The sequence below is a fragment of the Erinaceus europaeus genome, chromosome 5, assembly GCF_950295315.1.
Source record: "Erinaceus europaeus chromosome 5, mEriEur2.1, whole genome shotgun sequence".
Taxonomy (NCBI): Eukaryota; Metazoa; Chordata; class Mammalia; order Eulipotyphla; family Erinaceidae; genus Erinaceus; species Erinaceus europaeus.
The window spans coordinates 104,264,643-104,289,992 of NC_080166.1; the positions used below are offsets into that span (position 1 = coordinate 104,264,643).

Below are 25,350 nucleotides of genomic sequence, written 5' to 3' on the forward strand. Positions count from 1 at the left end.
GAATTGAGTTGAGCTTGTTTTCAGCAGGAAGAACCAGGGAATGGAGGGAGGTGGCTGATACTATGATTGTAATTTCTGATGGACATGTGCCCCATGGTTCTTCAGAGAATGTAGAGGCCTGGTGCACACCTTCTAGCTATAATGGATACCCACAGTTTTGGTAGCCAAAAGTATTCTTGTATGTATTGTGGCTTGACATAGGAATTATAAATGAGGTTAAATACACATTATAGAAATATTTTGATAACTTGAAGAATCATATGAAATATTTGGGGTTCCTGGGAGACTACAGAATTTCTGAGCTATAGAATATGTAACAGGAGTCAGATCCAAAGGGCTTCTCATGTATATATTGCACAAGAGACTCCTCCCTTGGCATACTTGAAGTACGCAAAAAAGGTATTTGAAAGAAACTGATTTCCCCTTAATGTCAATGTTTGTAATAGCTTGTTCTCATTGACTAAGAAAGTAGATAGGGTTAGGGCAAAAACTAGGCTCAGGGTCAGGTTACAAGCCATCTACCTGACTATGCCTGAGTGTGTATGAATCACAGATAAGTGTATTCTTATGTAAATATTGATCATTCATTTTTGCATTTTCAACTAATGTGTTGATTTGCCCACAAGTGCTATGAGTGATTGCATATTAAATAGAAGGTGTTTAAGAAAAATATTTTATCAAAACGATATGTATTAATTAAAATGTATTACTCATATATAGAAACAAAACAATTTTGTTGTAAGTAATTTCACTTTTTATTAAAGGGTCAGCATTGGAAATGGCTTTTATTGAATGACCAGTTAAAAACTGGTGAAAGTAGATGAAGTAGAAATCACTTAATAAAAAAAGTGGGTTAAAGAACTAAGCAGACAGCTTCCTAAAAAGAGATACACATGGCCCATAGACAAATTAGGAAATTTTCCACTTATCATTAGAGAAATAAAAATTAAAACTACACTGAGATTCCATCTTACATCTGAGAGAATAGCTTACATCAACAAATCAGGAAATGACAGGTGCTAGTGAGACTGTGGAGAAAAATTAACTCTGCTACACTGCTAGTGGGAATGAAAATTAGTAGAATCCCATTGGAAGTCTGAATGAGAGTCCTTAAACTCTAAAAATGGAATTGCCTTATGACTCAGCAAAACTATTCGTACATTTATATAAAAATACTAATTTGAAAGGAAGTATGCACACCTATGTGCATAGCTGCATTATTCATGATAGCCAAAGAGTGAAAGCAGCCTAAATGCCCATCAACAGGAGACTCACTAAGAATTTATTGGATATATATTCTATAGAATATTACTTTGCAATAAAAAATATGATGTAGTGTCCTATGGGATGAAATGGACAAAACTGGAGGTGATATTAGCAGTCTGTTTCTAAGACTTGTGAGAACTATGGTGGTTATCTTTAGGAGGTGGGAGGACGGAGACACAGAACTTTAGGGTGGTGGGTATGGTATGGAACTATACACTTCTGCAATCTTGTGACTTATTATTAATTATAAATAAGAAATTAAAAAATTGTTAAGTCAGAGTGGAGTGGACAAACTAAGCCCTTACTATTTTATATTCGATAAACAATAATTATGTTCTCATTCACCTGTTATAGTAGTAATCTCATAAGACTATTCTGATGATAGAAATGTGATAACAGGAGTTAGAAACATGCAACTTGCTAACAGTTATAGATAAATATTTCTTATTTTAAATAAGAATGGATAATATTTTATCAATAAAATATCTAAGTCTAAAAGCTGTAAATTATATTGTTTGACTGTAAAAATAACTTAAGCATACCTTTATACTAAAATACATGACAAAATAGAAAATATAAATATAAGGTATAAAGCTTAAGCATAACTTTAGAGTAAAATAGAAGACATGCTCCCTATATATATTTTCTTTTGCTCATTTTTTTTACTTTTTTAAATTTTTATTTATAAAAAGGAAACATTGACTTTATATTTTATATTTTAATGTCCAGTAGAGGGTGCTAAAAGAGTGGGAAAAAAGTCTAAACCAAAGGCTATGTTAGAAATGACTCTTAAGTCTTTTTAATATACAAATGTTTAAGATTAGATTTAGATTGAAGATCCTTATTTTCATTTATCTCATTCCCCCCAATCGTGGATTATTATAAGTGATTTCTACAAATATCAAAGATCTGTGATATTTTATAGAAGGATTATTGCATTTCTCCATATAGAAAATTGAAGATGTTATTTGGAATTGCTTTGTTTCTTGAGATAAAAAAGCTACATTTGTTTACGTTGTTTCACTGCTAAGTAGCTGTTTAATGATGTGACATTTCTAAGAATCTGTGTTTTCTACATTTTCTTAGAGAAAGTGAAGAATTTCTAAAATGTAATTAATGGGAAATAAATATATGTTTCAAGCTGTGTATATATCATACTGTACTCACATGACTTCAAACTTAGTACTCTGAGAGTAAAGGAATTTAAAGTCCTTTTTAATTTAAAAGAGTGTTTTCTGTGCATTAAGTTTTAATTAGTCAAGAATATTTAATATGATGTATCAAACATTAATTTGCTGTTTTCTTATGGAGACCAAGGCTACTTCCCACTCTACCATCTCAACAACAAAAAAAAATATGCACAAGATATGTTTATTTACAAGATCAGAAAGGAAAACACTAAACAGAACATGGACTGGAGTTGTTGTATTGCACTAAAATAAAAGACTCTGGGGGGTAGGGAGGGTTCAGGTCCCAGAACATGATGGCAAAAAAGGAACTAGTGGGGGTTGAATTGTTATATGGAAAACTGGGAAATGTTATGCATGTACAAACTATTGTGTTTTTGCTGTCAACTGTAAACCATTAATCCTCCAATAAATAAAAAATTTTTAAATGATATGTTTATTTAAGCAAGCATAATTTAAGAGTCATAATGTCATTGTGTAACAGTTTTTGCTAGAACTGTGCCACTGTTTCTTACTTTTTGCATTTAAGTAACCTGTTTCCTGCTTTGGTGTAGAGAAATATGAAAATTATAAATACTATGATTAGTTCTAGTACCAGTAGTTATAGTACTAGTTCATAAAAAATATAGTATGTAGTGTGGTTATATGGTACTTTTGATATATTTAATAAAGAAGCATCATTAATCAGTAACATATTAGAAACATGCATTAGTTTAAATACATATAACAATAGCATCAAAAATATAGCCACAATAATAAAACAACTAATATCTAGCTTATATGTAGGTGGACAGATAACATATACATGCCTTTTTGTATGTTGACTATAGATTAAATACAAAGGAATATCTTTCTCTTGTTTAAATGAATTAATTATTATAACCAAAAAATGTATTCTCTAACATACATGCACTTTTATGTCTTATGCTGAAATGTATTTTTATTATTTTAATTTAAACATTTTAGCTAGCTTTCATTAAATGAAAAACACTAATGCCACCCAATTAAATCTGTCAGTAATGCGTTATTTGCCTTCTAAGTTAATATATATAGTTTGGGATAACAGAAGTAGGTCACCAAATGCCTTTTTACATTAGACTCTTTGATCAGTAAAAATCTAAAATGAAAAAGGACTAATTCATCTATGTAAATATGCAGGTAAAAATGATACCAATAATTTCTTTACTTACAAAATATATATCTAATTGTAACAAGGAATTATATTTCTATCTAAATGGAGGTTAAGTTTGGTTCTTAAGTTACCATGCTAACAAAGCAATGTTACTGTGGAAATGACATAACTTTCATTCCAATGTGTTGCCCTCATCTGAGATCTTTTTTTTTTTTTTCTCTTTTAATTGTCACCAGTGATATCCTTGGGGCTCAGTGCCTATAAATGAATCCACTGCTCCTGGAAGCCAATTTTTTCCTTTTTCCTTCCTTTTTTAAAATTTTTTATTAGCTTTTTTTATTTATTGGATAGAGACAGCCAAAAAATCAAGAGGGAAGGGATGGGGGATAGAGAGGAAGAGAGACAGAGAGACACCTGCAGCACTGCTTCAACACTCATGAAGCTTTCCCCCTGAAGGTGGGGACTGGGGACTTGAACCTGGGTCCTTGCGCACTGTAGCATGTGGCAGCACCACCCGCCCCCCTTTTCTTTCTTTTTGATAGAAACAGTGACCAACTGAGAGAGAAGGGGGAGATAGATGTAGAATGAGAAACATCTGCAGCACTATTTCACCTTTCTCTTGTGATGTTTCCCCCACTACAGATGGAGACCAGGGACTTGAACGTAGGTCCTTGTGCATGGTGATGTGTATATTATACCAGACATGCACTGCCCAACTCATCTATCAATATTGTCTTTATGACTGATCAGTAGTTGATAGATAAAGTTAGCTATGGATGGTACTGATGGTCAGTATGTTCACAGCTTTATTTTATTGAAATAATAAGTTGCATTAAATGAAAATAACCTTTTTATTTATTATTATTATATTACTAGACCACTGCTCAGCTCTGGCTTATGGTGGTGCTAGGGACTGAACATGGACCTTAGAGCCTTAGGCCCTTAAACTTTATTCTTAAAAAAAATGCTTAAATATCGGGAGGTGGCACAGTGGGTTAAGCGCAGGTGGCACAAAGCGCAAGGACCAGCTGAAGGATTCCAGTTTGAGCCCCCAGGTCCCCATTTGCAGGGGAGTCACTTCACAAGTGGTGAAGTTGGTCTGCAGGTGTCTTTCTCTACCCATCTCTGTCTTCCCCTCCTATCACCATTTCTCTCTGTCCTATCCAACAACAAGGACATCAATAACCACAACAATGTTAAACAACCAGGGCAAAAAAAGGGAAAATAAATAAATAAATAAAATGTTTAAATATCATCACCATGGTATTAAAAAGATTATATTAAGTTTTTTTCTTTGTTTTATTTCATATGAGAGAAAGTGAGAATTAAGTCAGAGCAACACTCTAGTACTTGTGGAGCCAGATACTGAATCTATAGCCTCAGGCATGCAAATCCAGTGCTTTATCAGCTGAAGTATTTCATAAACTGCACTTACATATTTAAGTTTGCATTTCTCTATGATTCAGCAATAAGTGATAATTAGAGGCAATGAAACTAACTTGTGGTTAGCAATACAAACACTCAAATCTCTTGCAGGTGCTTCAGATAATCTATCAGACATACTAGTTTCAGTGATACTTGCCTACCACTACTGTTAATCACCTGAATACAAAGTAATTTAGTTACATAGATTGGATTAAAATTACTGCTGACTAACAGCTTTGGGAAAAACCTAGGGGGTAGTAGTTTTTCAACTTTTAATCTTTTTTTTTCCAGTTTTGAACTTTATCATTCGGTTTTGCCTTTTGAATCAAGAAAATCCATTTCTGTGCATTCCTGAGAACAAATGAAGACCTGCAGTTATAAGACAGGGAGGACCTAAAAAAGAAATGACTCGGGGGTGGGGCGGTAGCGTAGCCGGTTAAGCGTAATTGGTGCAAAGAGCAAGGACCGACAGAAGGATCCAAGTTCTAGGCCCTGGCTCCCCACCTGCAGGAGAGTCACTTCACAGGTGGTGAAGCAGGTCTGCAGGTGTCTGTCTTTCTCTCCCCCTCTCTGTCTTCCCCTCCTCTCTCCAATTCTCTCTGTCCTATCCAACAACGAACGATATCAACAATAACAATAATAACAACAACAAGGCTACAACAATAAGTGCAACAAAAGGGGGAAAAATGGCCTCCAGGAGCAGTGGACTCAGGACGCAGACACTGAACCCCAGCAATAACCCTAGAGGCAAAAAAATAATAATAATAAATAAAATAACAGGAAAAAAAAATAAATGACTCAAATTGAATATTCATCTAGGAGTTTCATGTATTTGTAATATACTCTACTACTGAGAAGGGAAAATCACAAAGCAATTGAAATGTCTTCAAAATCAGAATAACTCATGGTTTCAATTAGTACCTGGACAAACCCCTGTTCAATCAAACACTGCAGAAACATTTGTCAGTTGAAATTTTTTTTTTTTTGGCTAATTAAAAATAGTTTCTAGAACCTGTAAATTAGCTCACATGAATACTACATTTGCTTTGGCATGCATATGACCCAGTTTCCAGCCTAGACCCACACTAGATTGGAGAAAATTTGGTGCTGTGTTGTTCCTCCCTACACACCACCCCACCCCCACTTTGTATCTCAAGTCAGCCAGAGTGGTGAAGTCTTGAGACTGGGAAAAGATTAAATCAAAGTAAAAAAAATAAGGTTTCCTAGTCACCCATTGGAAATTTGATATTTTATGAAAACTTAATTATATGTCATATGAAGTCAGAAAACTCATAGGCCAAGCTTCCAAATGAAAGTTTTTTGTTGTTGTTGTTTGTTTTGTTTTGTTTTAGGGTTTGCCAGGTTAAGCAGTAATATCAGAGAGTTCTTTTGTGTCAGCAGAGTTCAAATCAAAACAGGAAGCTATTGTAAAAGCTCTCTTAGAAACTGGCACTTGCATTATTAGTTTTATACCTTTGCTCACAGATCAAATTGAGCATGAAGGAAACTTAAGACTTAAATAATAAATTAACCTTTTATTAAAGGTTCAATGCAAAAGACTAGTTTCTTAAACACACATCTATGGCTTTATAAAACATTTTATGTACCATGTAAAATCCCTTCAAAACATAAAGAACTTTAAGAGAAATCATTATTCAGGATAAACATACACTAGTGTCCTTCTGATGTACATAGTTGTTATTATAAAAAAGTGAGGAAATTGCCATATTTATTTATAAATTTGGAAATATTGACAAAACCATAGAATAAGAGGGGTACAATTCCACACAGTTCCCACCACCGGAACTCCGTATCCCATCTCCTCCCTTGAAAGCTTTCCTACTCTTTATCCATCTGGGAGTATGGACCCAGGATCATTATGGGGTGCAGAAGGTGGAAGGTCTGGCTCCTATAATTGCTTTTCTGTTGAACCTGGGCATTGGCAGGTCAATCCATACTCCCAGCCTGTCTCTCTCTTTCCCTAGTGGGGCAGTGCCATTTTTTCTAATGCTAAGGACATGCTCTCTTAGTTAAATTACATATTATTGTTATAACTCCAGGTATCCAGAGTTATTATTTTCTAACTGAAGCATGAGATATTTAAAAAGTGATTATAAAAACAGTATTTTAGGGACCCATGGTGGCATGCACATGACATGCAACCTGGTTGAATGCATATGTCACAATGCTCAGGGACCCGAGTTCAAGCCCCTGGTCCCCACCTACAGGAGAAAGCTTTACAAGTGATAAAGCAATGCTGCAGATGTCTCTCTGAATCTCTGTCTCCCCCCTTCCGTCTCAATGTCTGGCTGTCTATGTCCAATAAATAAAGATAATAAAAAAATTTTAAAAATTAGTATTTTGTACCTTTATTCTGGTAAAAGAGTATAAAGTACTCTAAATTCAAAATATGAGAATCAAATATAAGGACTATTATATAGTAATAAAATAAGAAAATATCAAATAAGTAAGTAAATAAAAGTATGAGGCTGTTTGGTAGTGCACTGACTGAGTGCACATGTTATAATATATAAGCATTGGGTCAACTCCCCCAGGCCCTACCTTTAGGGAGGAGTGACATGGTACTGCAGATGTCTTCCTGTTTCTCTCCCTCTCAGTCCCCTTCCCCTTTCCTCTTGATTTCACTATCTCTATCCAAATAAATAAGATATTAAGATAAATAAATAAAATTAAAAAAACAAAATAAAAACATATTTTACATTTTAGAAAACATAACTTTTATATGCAACTGACATGATATTTAGATAATAAATATTTTAGTTTGAATTTAAGCTAAAGGATTGTTCTTTTGAATTTCATTTAGAGTTTTAAAATAAAATACAAATCCTTTTTAAGCAGTATATTTTCTCTCTCTCTCTCTCTCTTTTATCATCACGAGGGTTTCATTTTTCTTGGCCAACTTTTTCAGAGATAGAAACACTCCACAGTAATGAAGCTTCACCAATATGGTAGAGGCTAGACTTGAACCTGAATCCCAAGCATGACAAAGCACACACCCTCTCAGATGTGCTATCTCATCAGTATGAATGATAGCTTTTATTTTGAAGTAAGAATCAAAAACTTAGTCTTTACTAATATCTGTATATGTTGGTACAAGGTTTCTGTTTATCTGGACATTCATATTATTTGGAAATATCTGCAGCACACTTTAATAAAATTGCTGTGCATTTCAATCTAGTCCCCTAACAGTGCAGAAAAGACAAAGCCCACAGTAATAGCTATTCCTTAATCACTAGACTTTTTTTTACATAATTACATATTTTAAAGGTGAATTTGCTCTAGAATTATTTCATATTTGACTGTTTTTTTCAAAGAATGAAACAGCCAGTGAATACTTAAAATACACCTATCGTTTTGTTGCTGTCAAAAGAATCAAATTTTTTACTTTCTACTTTCAAAGTTTTTAAATCTGCCCTACACTCTACCACAGATGTTACAAAGGCCTCTTCATCCAGGTCTTCCAGATTGTTAAAATTAAGTTCAATTTAGCATATGTCTTCAATTTACACTATTCAAATGTGTCACAACAAAAAAGTGGACAGATGCTCTGAGAGGACTCTAGCTAGTGCTGTAGTTAATCTCTTATTATTTCATTTTTTTCTTTCCTCTCCACTTTCCAGTGTGTGATCTGGGTCTTTTCGTTCTATTTATTCCATGTATATTACTAGTCCAGGAGTTTTCATAAAACACTTCCTCTCCACTATTCCAAGCTTGGGATCCATGATTGCTCAACAAATTGTTTGGCTTCATATGTTAACTCTCTTTTCAATCACCAGGTTCCAGATGCCACCAGGATGCTGGCTAGGCTTCCCTGGATTGAAGACCCCACCAATGTGTCCTGGAGCTCAGCTTCCCCAGAGTCACACCCTACTAGGGAAAGAGAGAGGCAGACTGGGGGTATGGACCGACCAGTCAACGCCCATGTTCAGCGGGGAAGCAATTACAGAAGCCAGACCTTCTACCTTCTGCAACCCTCAACGACCCTGGGTCCATGCTCCCAGAGGGCTAGAGAATGGGAAAGCTACCATGGGAGGGGGTGGGTTATGGGGATTGGGTGTTGGGAATTGCGTGGAGTTGTACCCCTCCTACCTTATGGTTTTGTTCATTAATCCTTTCTTAAATAAAAAATTTAAAAAAAAAAAAACTTTTAAGTTCATCTTACTTAAACTTATTTAGATAATACTATGTATGAAGCACTTTTCTAAAGAAATAAAATCATCCTTTCTTCTTTAAATTAAAAAAAAACAAAACATGCTCCATTTGATCTTAGTTTTGATTTGTAAGATGACGCCTCACCCCTCAATCCTTCTTCTCCCCTGCCCCACCCACCCCCACTCTCCCCACACACACTGATGGGCCAGTACAGGTAAACAGGAAGAGGAAGATGTTCTCCTAAATCCTGACAGAGAAGATATAGAACATACTGATTTCCATATGCTCTTAAGTGACCAACAGAAATAAAATTTCTTCTGACTGACTGGTGTTCTTCAATGGGATTACAGTGAATACTGTTCTGGTTGTCTTTTAGAGATCCACATTCTTAAGAACAGAGCTACTGTTAAAAATCTCAGTAACATATTGGATGTTCCAGAATGTGATGAAAAGCAATTGACTGCTTTTCTCATCTAGCAATATGGAGTAACTGGGAGCATATTGTGAGAAAAAGGTGAATGAAATCTAGTGTTCATTATGATCATTTTGGAAAGGGTGGTAATGCTATTTATTGATTTTGACTAATAACTAAGCAATTATAGTTACAAAACCATCATTTTCAACATGGAAAGTTACATATTTTACTACTGGGTTTGAGATAATGCTGGTAGTCTTTTATCAACAATTTGCTTTCAAAAATTTGGAAGTTACAGTATGTCCCCCTAAACAATTCTTTACCTAATCATATTTTCTCTTCTATCCAAACCTATAGAAAAAAATAAAATTAAAAAGTGTCTACTAGGTATAGCTCCTTTTTTTGTCTTCTCTTTCTGCAGTAAAACCAGTGTTAACAAAAATATAGCATACAATAGTTAGATATTAAGTTCGAAATAAATAATTTCACTTATCTGCCAAGTGCATATTGTGGATAAAATAGACAGATGCTCAAAATGGAGGGAATGAGAGAAGTCTGCACCATTCTGTGGGGAATTAATGCTCCATTTATCCATATGTGTGTTTCAATCACTTTTCCTTCACAGGCTATTCTTTCAGAATATTACTTCTGTGACCTTCCCTCTAAAACTACAGTAATGCATTTTGAGAATTATGTCTACAGTGTACAGTTTAAAATTCTTTCAGTTCCTTGCTTTCCTATTGATTATAACAGCATTTTGTCAACACCTACCTAAATTACTAGGTTGATTTAAATTGACTAGGTATTCAGATAGTTAATTGTGCCAACTGTTAATTCTTCATCTTAATTCTTTTTTATGTTATTCTTTAAGTTTATTCTTCTTTTGTTAACACATCTGTAGATTCATTTTCATTGTATGCTAAATGGCATACAATGTCATTACAATCAATGAAGTTAAAAAAATGAGATGACATAAAATAAAAGGAAATGGGAATATTAATAATTGTCTTAACATCCTTATTTTTTAAATTTATTTTTTATTTAAGAAAGGATAAATTAACAAAACCATAGGGTAGTAGGGGTACAACTCCACACAATTCCCACCACCCAATCTCCATATCCCATCCCCTCCCCAGATAGCTTTCCCATTCTCTATCCCTCTGGGAGTATAGACCCAGGGTCCTGGGTTGCAGAAAGTGGAAGGCCTGGCTTCTGTAATTGCTTCCCCGCTGAACATGGACTTAACATCCTTATTTTAAAAAGCTTTTTCTAACAAAACTATGAGTGTTTCATGTATTTGGATATATAACTGTATTTATTAATAATGATCTAATTTTGTATATCCTTCTTTTGATGGCCTAAGTTCCATTAAGCTTCTATTTCTGAAATAAAGCCTAGTATTACATATTTCTCCCATAGAACCTGTAAGCTATAGTGTTTCTCTTCATAGATTATTACACACTGACAATATCTAGTTTATAAATTTTGGATAAGAAAAATTCATGTTTTTTAATGTAAGTAAAAAAGCAATAATTTTTAAACTCATGTATTTTGGGGAAATAAGGCACTTGACAGGTGAGAGTTTCACTAATGATCATTAAGAAATTTAGGGATTAATAAGACAGATAACTTTAAACATAAACCTTCTTTGGAAAAATGCTCTGTGAGTTAACACCACAAATATCAAGATACTGAAATTTCTACTTGCTACATTTAGCTTATTTCATTTATTCTGAAATTATGCCAAGCCTTATTTTCGAAAGAAGTAGTCATTGATTAAGGATGACTAGTTTTAATAAAAATTTCCTGAACATGTTTTCTAATAATCACTTTTCCATTCCAAATAAGTGCTTAAATAGTATCCAAACGGAAAGAGTATCTCATTTCTCATTCCGTTGTTGAGTATTAGATGCAGGGAAATATATATATGTATATATCTTGCAGTGAAGAGTGAAGAAAAATGCAGATGTTACAGGAAAGCAGTTCATGTGAACATTTTTAAATGTAATTAGTACAAAATTTCAACCATAGGTACAAAAAAAAATAAAAATCCTAAACCATTGCACTGGCAGGATACTTGCAATTTTCCTGCACATCTGTGCTCAAAAAGTTCAGTATTGTGCTAGATGGCAATTTAATAAGATGCATTACTAAGTTTGTTATTTAACAAAGGTATAATACTAAACATGTAAAATAGCAGGCAATTATTTTTTGCTGTCCAAATTTACTTGCACTGTGTTTGGTATTAGAAGGGAGTGGAAAGACCATTTGCAGAAAGAGGAGGAGTTGAACAGTCCCAAGGTGGAGCTGTCTCTTGTGTTAAATGACACTGGCAGATTAAAGTGCTCTAGTGGGGAAGGGCTTAGAGGCTGAGTCAAAAGCCAAGAAGTCTCTTTATTTACGCCTACCTCCCAGTCCTTGGCAATCTGACTAATAACAAACTGAGCTAACAAGAAAGACTAGAAAGGGAGGAAAGAGAACATAGCTGCAGCTTGGATCTACAACCTAAGAAAGCAAGGGTGATCAATTCCAGCTCTGTTAAACATCTTGTTTATTTACTGCATTTAGCAGCTTGCAAATGGTTAACTATATGCAAAAAAAGTCAGCATAGCCGCGAAGTATGCTGTGAATTCTAATTGGGGGACAAAAAAAGACAGCTGCTTCAGGGTGATCTAGCATGCATGCTGCTTGATATATTTTAAATGAAATCCTCAGCATTTTGCCTTTGACCGGCGGTTTTAAGTTTTATGAAGCAATGGAACACGCTAAAAAAGTGAGATCGGAGAAGAAAGTGCATGGTGGTCAGTGTTTTCTTTTTTAATAAAGAAACTGAATTCTACTTAGAACATCTCTTCCAGCTGTGCATCACAGATAACATCAAGAAGTGTCTCTGCTTTACAGGTAAGATGAATGTTTCCCGGCTTTCTGTTACCTATCTTTTCTTTTTGCATTATTCTAATGTAATTGATTATACATGTTTGCCCAGTAAAAAATACTTTGCTTTAAAAGATAGCCTTTTTCATTCTTGCTCAATGGCACAGCTAATGCTGTAGCAGATGCCTGCTTTCTCTGAACAGTGGACATTTAGTTCAACAGCTGACCACAGAAAAAAACAAAATAAAATGCCACTATTTCTCTTACAGTGTGCAGTTTGCTACTGGGAACTAAGAAGGTATGCTTTCACTTCCAAATACCATTATTGAATTTAAAATATAAACAGAGAATTGAGAAAATGTTTGATTATTATCGTGATTTGTTTTACATACTCTTTTTAGAAAGCATTTGTACTATACTACTGTTTCCCAACTTGAAAGTGTGCATTTTCTGGTAATAGGTAAATGAAAAACATACTGACCTCTTTAACACTGTGTCAGATATTTTCAGTTTGGAGGCACGTTTCAAATTTGTGTGCAGTTCTGGAAAGATTGGGAGTTGTTCTTAAGATATTTTGGACAGTACATTCTAATAAAGTAAAACATAGTGGAAATTCCCATCTGGAAGTTATTTACCATTGTAAAATTCTTGGTTTAGTAAAATGAAAAATATTCTTTCTTGATAAACTGTGAAGTACTTTCAGTGTTTGTGGAAGCTAATCCACAAGTTGAAGTCACCAAGTACAAACGACTTGGTTGTTAGCACAACATTCAAAATGGTTTAAAAATCCAACTGTTTCCCTATGGAAATGTTTGCTAACTTCTCCTTTATATAGAAAGGCACTGAATGCATATTGTTTTGTTTCTTCAGTTGCCTTTTAGCTTTCAGAAACTTAATGCTATCCATGTTTCCAACATGACAAAATGTTTTCATGGAATGACAGTTTATTCGCAGGATTACTGAATGAGCTCTTGGATGTTTTATCTAATTGTGAATTTTAATTAAAGTTTAAAGTCATTCTACACATTCCCTCTGGTAAAATGAAAGCAGTTACCACTTCGTGAAGTTGACTGGTTATCAGTGCATTGTTTACATTGCAATTCAGTTGTATGAATTACTGTAGAGAGGTGACTTAAAATTACAAATTACATGTATTTACCTTGTCATTGCTGTCACTTCAGTCAGAATTGTTATAAACGTTGCTATTTTAGATTAATGTCTTACATTTTTTTAAAGTTGGAATGTATATGATGGTGTTATCCTGAGCTGTTCTTTATTTTTCTTACCTGTCATATTAAAGGTACCTTCAGATGTGTTGCTATAGTGCAGTTTGTTTCAGAGTTTGTTGCTTGTGACTTTAAGCTTTATAAGAAAGATCAATCTCTTAATTATATGATGACATTCAGTGCCCTAAAGCCTGTTTCAAGACCTCATTAGGTCTTGAAACAGGAAATTAGGAAGTCTTTTGCTAGAAGTTTACGTGACATTGCTTATTCTTTTATAATCACAGGAAATATGTGTTAAGTATATCTTTTTTCTTTAGCTTTTATGACAGTAAGTATCCCTTTAACAGTTAAAATGTACATTAAAATATCTTACCTCTGTAAATTCAATGTAAGTGTGACTCAAGTGAAATTCAAACTGCTTAACAGATGCATTGTAAAACATATGTATCTGATATTTTTAGGCTTATACAAATTTCCCTAAACAGAATAGTTAAAATGAATATATTTTTTAATAATGCCACCCTTTGTTACATGATAAAATACATTTTTTCTCAAGATTTCAAACCAAATATAAAATTAATAAATATCTTGAGCCAAAACCAAATCAAGTGAAAACACATTTATCAGATTTGATGCTGTGACATCCACTTTAAAAGTAGAAGTGTGCAAATTCATATATATATTCATATATATATATATATCAATACTTTCTATCATTTTTTTGCATTCTCTAAACATTTTTATATGGTGATTTTCAACTTTAATCTACATGATGTTTTAAAACAATCTAGGTATATCTAAATACACACCTATATAACATATAAGGTGCCAAATCCAGTTAGCCAATGCCTCTCTCTTCTGTTGAAATACAGTTTATTTGGCAAATATTAATACAACTGATAATATCAAATTTATATTCTCCATGAATTTTTTATATTTCAACTAAAGTCCCCATTGAAAGTATAACAGAGGGGTGGGAGAGATAGCATAATGTGTATGAAAAAGACTTTCATCTCTAAGGCTCCAAAGTCCAAGGTTCAATCCCCTCCCCCACCATAAGCCTGAGCAGTGCAATGTTCTGGGAAAAATTAAGTAAAACAGAATAAAATCACAAAAAAAGCTGTCATATTAGGAAAAAAGTAAAAGAAACATATAGACACAACAGAGCATTAGTATTTCCTGAGTATTCAACATTTTCCTTTTTAGAGAAAACCTCTGCCTTTTGAAAATGTCACATTCATCTTACCCCTGTTCCTCTCCACTAACACATACTGCTTTTGCATTTTATTTTACAGAGTCAGATTCCACCACATGACAACATGAAGCTGTGGTTTCATCTCTTATATTCATCTCTCATTTCCTGTGTAACTTCACAGTCTCAATCTCCAATGTCCTCACTCAGAGGCTCTTGTGATTCTCTTTGCAATTGTGAGGAAAAGGATGGCACAATGCTAATCAACTGTGAAGATAAAGGTATCAAGATGTTAACTCAAATAAGTGTGCCACGATCACGACCATTTCACCTGATTTTATTAAATAATGGCTTGACAATGCTTCACACAAATGACTTTTCTGGACTCACCAATGCTCTCTCAATACACCTTGGATTCAACAATATCGCAGATATTGAGGCTGGAGCATTTAATGGCCTTGGCCTTCTTAAGCAATTGCATATTAATCACAATTCCTTAGAAATTCTCAAAGAGGATACCTTTCGTGGACTGGAAAACCTGGAATTTCTACAAGCAGATAACAATTTCATTACAGTAATTGAACCAAGTGCCTTTAGCAAGCTCAACAGACTGAAAGTGTTGATTTTAAATGACAATGCCATTGAGAGCCTACCTGCAAATATATTTCGATTCGTTCCTTTAACCCATTTAGACCTTCGTGGCAATCAGTTGCAAACATTGCCTTATGTTGGTTTTTTAGAACACATTGGCCGGATATTGGATCTGCAGCTGGAAGACAATAAATGGGCTTGCAATTGTGACTTACTGCAGCTGAAAATTTGGCTGGAAAACATGCCTCCCCAGTCTGTAATTGGTGATGTTGTATGCAACAGTCCTTCAGTTTTCAAAGGAAGTATTCTAAGTCGACTGAAAAAGGAATCCATTTGTTCCACTCCACCAGTGTATGAAGAACATGAGGATCCCTCAGGATCATTACACCTGGTGGTGACATCTATAAGTGACAGTCGTATGTCAACCAAGACCACTTCCCTTTTCAAACTACCCACCAAAGCACCACATTTGATACCTTATATTACAAAGCCATCAACTCAACTTCCAGGCCCATACTGTCCTATTCCTTGTAACTGCAAAGTGCTATCTCCATCAGGACTTCTAATACACTGTCAAGAGCGAAATATTGAAAGCTTGTCAGATCTACAGCCTCCTCCACAAAATCCTAGAAAGCTTATTCTAGCAGGAAATATTATTCATACATTAATGAAGTCTGATCTAGTGGAATACTTCACTTTGGAAATGCTTCACTTGGGGAACAATCGTATTGAGGTTCTTGAAGAAGGATCATTTCTAAATTTAACAAGATTGCAAAAGCTCTATCTAAATGGTAACCACCTGACCAAATTAAGTGGAGGCATGTTCCTTGGTCTCCATAGTCTTGAGTACTTATATCTTGAATACAATGCTGTCAAGGAAATATTACCAGGAACTTTTAACCAAATGCCTAAACTTAAAGTTCTCTATTTAAATAACAATCTGCTACAAGTCTTACCACCACATATTTTTTCAGGGGTTCCTCTAACAAGGATAAACCTTAAAACAAACCAGTTTAGTCATCTACCTGTCAGTAATATCTTGGATGACCTTGATGTACTGACACAGATTGACCTTGAAGACAACCCTTGGGATTGCTCCTGTGACTTGGTTGGACTACAACAATGGATACAAAAATTAAGTAAGAATACAATGACAGATGACATCCTCTGCACTTCCCCAGAGCACTTAGGCAAAAAGGAATTAAAAGCACTAAATAGTGAACTTCTTTGCCCAGGTTTGGTCAATAACCCATCTTTGTCAACTCAGACTAGTTACATAATTGTTAGTACTCCTACAACTACAACTACAGCAGATACTATTTTAAGATCACTCACTGATGCTGTACCACTATCTGTTTTAATATTAGGATTGCTTATTGTGTTCATAACTATTGTCTTCTGTGCTGCAGGAATAGTGGTTCTTGTTCTCCACCGTAGAAGAAGATATAAAAAGAAACAAGCCGATGAACAAATGAGAGACAACAGCCCTGTACATCTTCAATATAGCATGTATGGACATAAAACAACTCACCACACTACTGAAAGACCCACTGCATCACTCTATGAGCAGCACATGGTGAGCCCTATGGTTCATGTCTATAGAAGTCCATCCTTTGGCCCAAAGCATATGGAAGAGGAAGAAGAAAGGAATGAGAAAGAGGGGAATGATGCAAAACATCTCCAAAGAAGTCTTTTAGAAAGGGAAAATCATTCCCCACTCACAGGGTCAAATATGAAATACAAAACCACAGACCAATCAACTGAATTCTTATCCTTCCAGGATGCCAGTTCACTATATAGGAACATTTTAGAGAAAGAAAGAGAACTTCAGCAACTGGGAATCACCGAATACCTAAGGAAAAATATTGCTCAACTCCAGCCAGATTTGGAGGTACATTATCCTGGAGCTCATGAAGAATTAAAATTGATGGAGACTTTAATGTACTCAAGGCCAAGGAAGGTATTAGTGGAACAGACTAAAAATGAGTATTTTGAGCTCAAAGCTAACCTACATGCTGAACCTGACTATTTAGAAGTTCTGGAGCAGCAGACATAGATGGAGAGTTTGAGGGGGTTTCACAGAAATACTGTGATTCTGTCTTAATTTTAAATCTTGTAAATAAAGTGCCTTACATGAGTGTGTTGTCAGTCAGAACTTAAGCACAGCAGTGACACAATGGAGACAAAAAGAAGATGAAGAACAAGAAGAAACTCAGGGATCACTGGGAGAAGCCATTGCATTGTCTTCAGGCAATTTTGTCTGCCCTCCTCAAAAGGAAATGCTTACATGTCAGGCATTCAAGAATTATAGGAATATTTCTCCACACATTTAATAGTATTTCATAGAAGTCCTCTTGCATACCTAAAAAGTTTCAATATTTATCTTATTGAGTTACTTTTCCCATTGACTAAGCAGAATTGGATTTTGTCATTTAAAAATTACACTTCAATATGTAGTCATACTAGGTAAGGAGTACATTGTTTATATAGCCACTGTGTGCACTATAAAAATGTACATTAACAAACACAACCAATTTATTTCTATATGGAAAAAAGAACTGGAACTTTAATTAAAAAAAGTAAAGAGAGATTAAAGGTTGAACTGTGTATATTATGAGAGGCCCTAAACTTTGAACACTTGAACTTTTAAAAATATCACTGCTGTGCTTTCTGAATTTAAAAATAAGAACAATTAGTAGTTCTGATGGAATAAGTAAGCAAATGTTTTGATTTTTCTGCACAATCATGTGAACAATCTTATTGTCAATGCTGCTGTGAATTAAGGTTTGTCATTTGTGCTCAAAATCTAATCCTTATTCTTGGAATATTTTTCAATGCTACTGATATTCAACTGTAAATATGATTGATTAGTGTATCCATTAAGTTTGGTTTCTTTTATAGCATTAATCCTTTGTAAATTTGAATGAACATGATAGAAATATGTTTCTTGTGGCAAGTAATAATTCACAGATGTAAAACAAATAAGATAAAAAGTTACTTTATTTTTTATCATTGTGTACTGATAGTTGCCATAAACCTGTAGCAAAAGGCACGTTTAAGGATAAGTGGTTTAAGTTGCCTCAAGAATGGGACAATGTAGCTTTATATCACAAGAAAGTTTAGCTAGATTTCTATGAACTATTTATTCTGTACAGTTTTGTATATTTTTTGGTTCACAAAGGTAATTATTCTTGGGTGCCTTTTAAGATAATTAAAAATACTGGTCACAACAATAAAACTAAAATGAAACCCACCTTTTAAAATGTACTTTCTCCCATATAAACTGTTTTTTTAATTGAATCTAGACTAACACATGCACAACTATATGCACAAATACAGAATTACATTTATTGTTGTTATCTTCCACACAGAAGTCTATTGTTCACAGCTGCATTCAATGTCACACATTCAAACAAAACAGTAAGTAGGAACACAAATTTCCCCTTCAATATGTGTAGCCCTTAAAAATGATTTTCTCATTTGTCCTTTCCAATCTTGGAAACTTATGACAGATTTTAGGTTTACAAAGAATTTTTCAATGGTTAAATTTTGATTGTCTTATATTAGTATAGTAATTTATAAAACCCAGTGTAATAATTGTCTGAGGACCATAGACTTATAATCAAACTTAAATTCAGATATATTTTTTCTTTTATATCAAGTAATTATCAATCTCAACACAGATTAAAATTTTAAAAATTTTCATAAGATAAAATGAAATTAATCAAGGTCATCTAGTTCTGTATCAACACCACAAAGTCCCATGGACAATGTTAAAATGAAACAATTTATTTCCTATGAGGAATGATTTTTCCTTTATTTTGATAAAGTTATTTTAACTATGTTAGTAGTTACTGTATGTTCTATATAGTAAATGTTTTGGTTTGCATCATCAACTGCTTTCTTTAATCCTAGCAAAGCTTATAATATTTTTCTGATTTTTGCATGAGAAAGCCTTTGTGTTGATAAAGACAGTTGAGGTCAACACTGTGATATAAAACCTATTGGGGTACAAGTGGTGGTGCACCTGGTTAAGTGCACATGTTACAGTGTGCAAGGATGGGAGTTGGGCGGTAGTGCAGCGGGTTAAGCACACATGGCTCAAAGTGCAAGGACTAGCGTAAGGATCCCAGTTCGAGCCCCTGGATCCCAACCTGCGGGGGGGGGGGGGTCCCTTCACAGGCAGTGAAGCAGGTCTGCAGGTGTCTATCTTTCTCTTCCCCTCTCTGTCTTCCCCTCCTCTCTCCATTTCTCTCTGTCCTATCCAACAACGACAGCATCAGTAACAACATCAATAATAACTACAATAATGAAAAAAAAACAAGGGCAACAAAGAGAAAGTAAATAAATATTTGAAAATATATATTTAAAAAAAAACAATGTGCAAGGATCTGGGTTTAATTCCCTGGTCCCACCTACAGGGGGAAACTTCACGAGTGGTGAAGTAATGCTACAGGTGTCTCTCTGTCTTTCTGTCTCTCTACCACTCACTCCCCTCTTGATTCCTTACTGTCTCTATCCAATAAATAAAATTAATGCCAAAAAAAAACTATTGCAAGAGGTTTATGTGTTTCATTTACATCGTCAGATATTAATAGAAAGCAAGAATACAAGAATATACGAAATAGTCTGTTTTGTTGACAAATTTCCTTTAGTTTCCAAGGATGAAAAGGATACCAGTGAGAAATTGTTTTTTAATTATATATATTAAAGAGTACATTGCTACATATTTTTCTTCTTTCTTAGATCTACTAATTTACTAGTAGAAGTAAAGTGGCATCACTCTGTTACATGTGATGTCAAGGATAGAACTCAGGACCTCGTTAGAGAGTCCAGCACTTCTTCCACTGTGCCAATTGCTAAGTTAGAAGGAGAAATTTGTATGCATATGTGCTGCTTTTTTGTGTTTATCCACTAAAAAATAATTCAGCACCATAAAGAACACTAAAGACTTCAAAGCGTGATGTTTGAAGTTACATTCTAAAAAAGAACAAAGCAAGAACAGAATTCAAGTCTGCTGTCTAGTAGGGTGTCTGTCAATTTTTTTCTAATTCCAATCAGGAGCATAAAGGTATTATAGAGACAAAAAATTACTCCTATTCTTGAAGGAATGTTGGAATGAATCCATAAATGCAGACCGAGACATGTCCTTAAGAACATGCATCCTTTTAAGATGGGATTTTTTTTAATTTTTGTGCATTGCTAATTACCTAAAGTAATAATGTTCATACATCAACTTGTAATCAAGATGAACCAAAGTTGTTTATGAAGTCACGTAATTATATTTTCCAAATTAAACACAACCCAAGACTAAAAGCCTGTGAGAGTGTGAATATAACTTATGTAGAAATCATTTGCAACCCACAAAGACCCTGGGTCCATACTCCCAGAGGGATAGAGAATGGGAAAGCTATCAGGGGAGGGGATGGGATATGGAGACTGGGTGGTGGGAATTGTGTGAAGTTGTACCCCTCCAATCCTATGATTTTGTTAATGTCTCCTTTCTTAAATAAATAAATAAATAGAAATCATTTGTAAGAGACTAAAGACTGAAAAACTATATTCACTATGAAATGTTGCTTGTGATTTGTTTTCTTAAGACAGTTGAGAGTTGAGAAAGCTAATGATCATCTTTCTCTTTTAATTAATGAGTATAGTAACCTGTAATAATTACCTGTAATTTTAGTAGTTTTACCTGCATTTCTTATTTCTTCTCCCTCTCACTACAAACTAATTTTTATTATATTTCTTGTTTGGTTATTCACCTAGGCACTCCCTGTGCGATTTTCCTGTAGCTACTTGATAAATTCAGAGTTCTAAGGCCTTATTGTTTACATGTCCCTAGGGATTCTAGAAAAAAAAAAGGAAACTTATTTATTATAAATTTTTGCTGATTTACACAGGATTTCCACTGGTCAATATACATCAGTGCAAGTTCTGATTTTTAATTTTTATTTATTTATTTTTACCAGGGCACGACTCAGGTATTGTTTATGGTGGTGTAGGGGAATAAATCTGGGACCTCAGAGCCTCAAGTCTGAAACTATTTTTTACATAACAATTATGCTATCTCCCTTGTCATAGTTTCCAATCACATCAGATGAAATAATTTTGATTCTGTTAATCTGTTAGGTATAAATTAGGCTAAATCTTATTTAACAAATAGTTTTCACAAAATTTCCATGAAAATACTGTAACTTAAAGAAACTGTTCTTCAGGTATCTAGATATCTACTGTTGATCTCATACAGATGGTGAATTTATAGTCTGTAAGAAAGGATTATATTAACGTTTCTCATTCTGCCCCTTGACTCATTCTTTCATATCATGGAGAATTCCTTTCCAGCTTCTCTAATATTTTGTAAATTGATGCACAATCTAAACACTGAAGCTTTGATTATTTGACCTAGCTAACTTAAAGGCATTAAGCTTCAACCTGGATCAGAGAACATGATAAGAGTTATCTTCATGTCATTAAAATGCAACTTTAAAAAGTTATATTTCTGGGCCTGGCAAGATAACTTACCTGCATAGTGTGCTTGCTTTATCATGTGCATGATCAAGTTGGAGCCTAGTTCTCACTGCACAAAGAGAAACTTCAGGGCTGTGTTTTCTTTCCCTCTCTCCTTATGTCTTTCTCTCTTATTTCTGTCTCACTTTGCCTACTTGAGAAAGTTGGCCTGGGGTTCTGAAGCCCAGCAGGCAACAGCAACAAAAAAAATCGCTCCTATTAGTAATTTTATGTACATATATCTATCTGTTTGGGGAGAATAACAATGAGATAGATGTCTATTTCTCTATATCTACCTAATTGCTATTCTCCACATATAGATAGGTTCATAACTATAGATAGATGATAAAAATGTCAATATTTATTTAGTTTATTTTGTATTACTTATTTTCTTCTGATTGCTGATGGTTGAAAAGTTTGTATCTTTTGATAACTGGGACATAATTTCATAGTCAGTTTGAGGATTCCATTTCATTTATATTCCCTAAATATTTTATGCTACTGGCATAACTGGGTTTTTTTTTCTTGAGAAGACAGAGTATCATAATACGACAAGTTTTTATGAAAGGAAAGAAAGAACACTTTAAACTCTCTAAGAAGGAGTGAGATAATATTTGAACATTCATATCATTTTAATAATAGAAAAGTGATCAAAATGTAATGACTCTATGCTGCCTTTCCAAATCCATACACCCTAAAAACACAGTTCTTCTGATATACCCTGAGGCTTACAATCATAACAATGTCTAAAATAAAAAGTAAGATATATCAATGTATATTATATTATAATTATATTTACCAAGTTTCTCTTTTGATCAAAATATCAGTATTTTAATTTTTGATAATGTATTTTCTACTAGTATCTGTTCAATGATTGTATAAATACAACTATTAAGTGAGTTCATGTGTATTGTTTCATATAGCTATTCTTGTGTATATGTAACTAAAGAAAATCAGCAGATGTAGACTCCTTTTCTAGATGCTCTGAAAGCATAATGAAATAGACAGATGTCCTTCTGTTAGTGTCTTTCAGCAGATTAGTGAATGAAGAATGGAAACAAATGTACACAAACATACGAACATCTGTATATTCCTAAGTACAAGTATTTAAAGTCACATTTTTAAAAACAGCATCTTTGGGAGAGATGTTAAAGCATGATAAACTGAAGACTTGGTTACCCACATAAAATTATTTGCAGCTTACATATCGTAGGTTCCAGAAGTGAGAAAACTGGTTTTCCATAAATGAGTAAGGGTATTTGGAATTATTATCCCATGGAAAATCTATAGATATTTGATTAGCATTCCATATTTGTTCCTATAGAAAAAAATGTGTTATATATCAATTTTATTATTTTAATTTTGCTAGCATTACAGCAAAATGGGCCAAAGATAAATGTCCCCAATATGCCTGCTGCAACTAACCCCACAGATTTGCTACCTTCACTACCTTCACTATCATCACCAAAAGAATGGTGTCGTTGTTAGAGTGAACCTATAGTTGATGTACATTAACACCCAAGTTCCATAGGTAACTTTCATACTGCAGCTGTTATACTTTTTGTAGGAATAACAGAAGAATATTGATATGCATTCACCATTATATTATCATGCTACATGTTTTCACATACCTAAAAATCCTTTGCGTTCTCTAACTTATCTCACCTAGAGACAAGCCATTGTTCTTTTTTACTGTTCCATTGTTTTATCTATTCCAGAATGTAAGATAGTTGAGAATCTACAGTAAAAAAAAGTATTGCAAGATTGACTTCTTTCCCTTAGTAATGTGATTCCTCCACATCTTTTCAGAGCTCAAAAACTCATGTCATTTTAGCTAAGTAACATTCCATTGTCTGAATATGCCACAGTTTCTATAACCATTTACCTAGTGAAGAGCGTTATGCTTACTTCCATGTCTGAACAATTAAGACTAAGATTGCTATAAACATCTCCATGCAAGATTTATGTAGACATAACTTTACATTTCACGTGTATAAATACAAAGGAACAGAACTATTCAGTAGTTGGATGGGAGTTTGATTTTTTTTTAAGAGAGAGTTTTTTAAAAATATTTATTTATTCCCTTTTATTGCCCTTGTTGTTTTCTTATTGCGGTTATTGTTATTGATGTAGTCATTGTTGGATAGGACAGAGAGAAATGGAGAGAGGAAGGGAAGACAGAGATGAGGAGAGAAATACAGACACCTGCAGACCTGCTTCACTGCCTGTGAAGCGACTCCCCTGCAGGTGGGGAGCTGGGGGATCCAACCCGGATCCTTATGCCGGTCCCTGCACTTAGCCCGCTGTGCTACCACCTGACTCCCAATTTTTTTTTAAGAAAACAAGCTGTTTTCCAAAGTGACAATTTAAATTCCCACTAATAATGAATGAAAATACTGATTAATTCACTTTTGAGGATTCCACAAATTTATTATCTCATCAGTGTTTTATTTTGTCAATATTTTGGAGTTTTATTATTATAATATGTGTTCTAGTAGCATACTATAGTTTTAATTTGAATTTTTAAGACAGATATAAAGCATATTTCTTTTTGTTCATTTGCCACCCATATATATATATTTTTTCCCTTGGTGGGGTTTTTACTAACTGAATTTCTTTTATCAGACTGCTAATTCTTTTCTTTTTTTTTTTTTTGAAATTTCAGGAATTCATTCATGCCTACAATTCTACTGCTCCTGAGTTACATTTTTAATTTTAGTTTAGTTTATTTTCTGAAAGATAGTGAGAGACAGAAACAGTGGACAAGGGTCAGAAAGATATCTCACTGTATAAGTAATGTGCTTTGCCATGCATGGCCTAGTTTTGAGCCCTTGCAATGCACTAGAGTACCAAGACAGCAGGGAAGATTTATTGCTATTTTCTCTCTCTCCCTCTCTCTCTCTCTCTCTCTCTCTCTCTCTCTCTCTCTCTCTCTTCCTCTGTTTCTGTCTGAGTGGGGAAAAATAAGTAGATTGGGCATAGTAAAGTCTCACATGCACAAGGCTCTGTCGCCACAGAAAAGGAAGAAAAGATATCAGAGAACAAGCGACACTTTAGTACTATTTAGTCATCCATGGTGCTCATCTAATGCTGACCATGGTGCTCCCTGGTGGTGCTGAGGTTTAGTATGTAGTAAGGTATATATTCTACTTAAAAATATATATACATATTATCTTTATTTATTGGATAGAGACAGCCAGAAGTCGAGAGGTAAAGGAGAGATAAAAAAAAGAAAGAGACAAAGAAACACCTGCAGCCCTGCTTCACCACTCATACAGCTTTTCCCCTTGCAGGTGGGGATCGATCGGCAGCTCAAACCCTGGCCCCTGTACATTGTAACATCTGCACTCAACCAGGTG

General features: G+C 34.2%; 1 protein-coding gene across 2 annotated transcripts; it reads left to right on the forward strand.

Annotated features, from left to right (window-relative positions):
• Window positions 1-11,931: 11,931 nt before the first annotated feature.
• Window positions 11,932-21,005, forward strand: SLITRK6 (SLIT and NTRK like family member 6). 2 transcript variants are annotated; one of them, XM_060191582.1, is made up of 3 exons: window positions 11,932-12,499; window positions 14,994-16,620; window positions 16,891-21,005. In XM_060191582.1, the coding sequence occupies exons 2-3, from the start codon at window positions 15,018-15,020 to the stop codon at window positions 17,535-17,537; spliced, it is 2,250 nt and encodes a 749-aa protein (XP_060047565.1). In that variant the 5' UTR covers window positions 11,932-12,499; window positions 14,994-15,017; the 3' UTR covers window positions 17,538-21,005. The 2 variants fall into 2 exon arrangements, with proteins under 2 accessions (XP_060047565.1, XP_007536757.2); XM_007536695.2 differs by having other exon boundaries at window positions 11,933-12,499; window positions 14,994-21,005.
• Window positions 21,006-25,350: the final 4,345 nt, after the last annotated feature.

Bases quoted from the DNA above. Each gene is read 5' to 3' on its own strand.
- SLITRK6 (XM_007536695.2), top strand. From the start codon at position 15,018: ATGAAGCTGTGGTTTCATCTCTTATATTCATCTCTCATTTCCTGTGTA.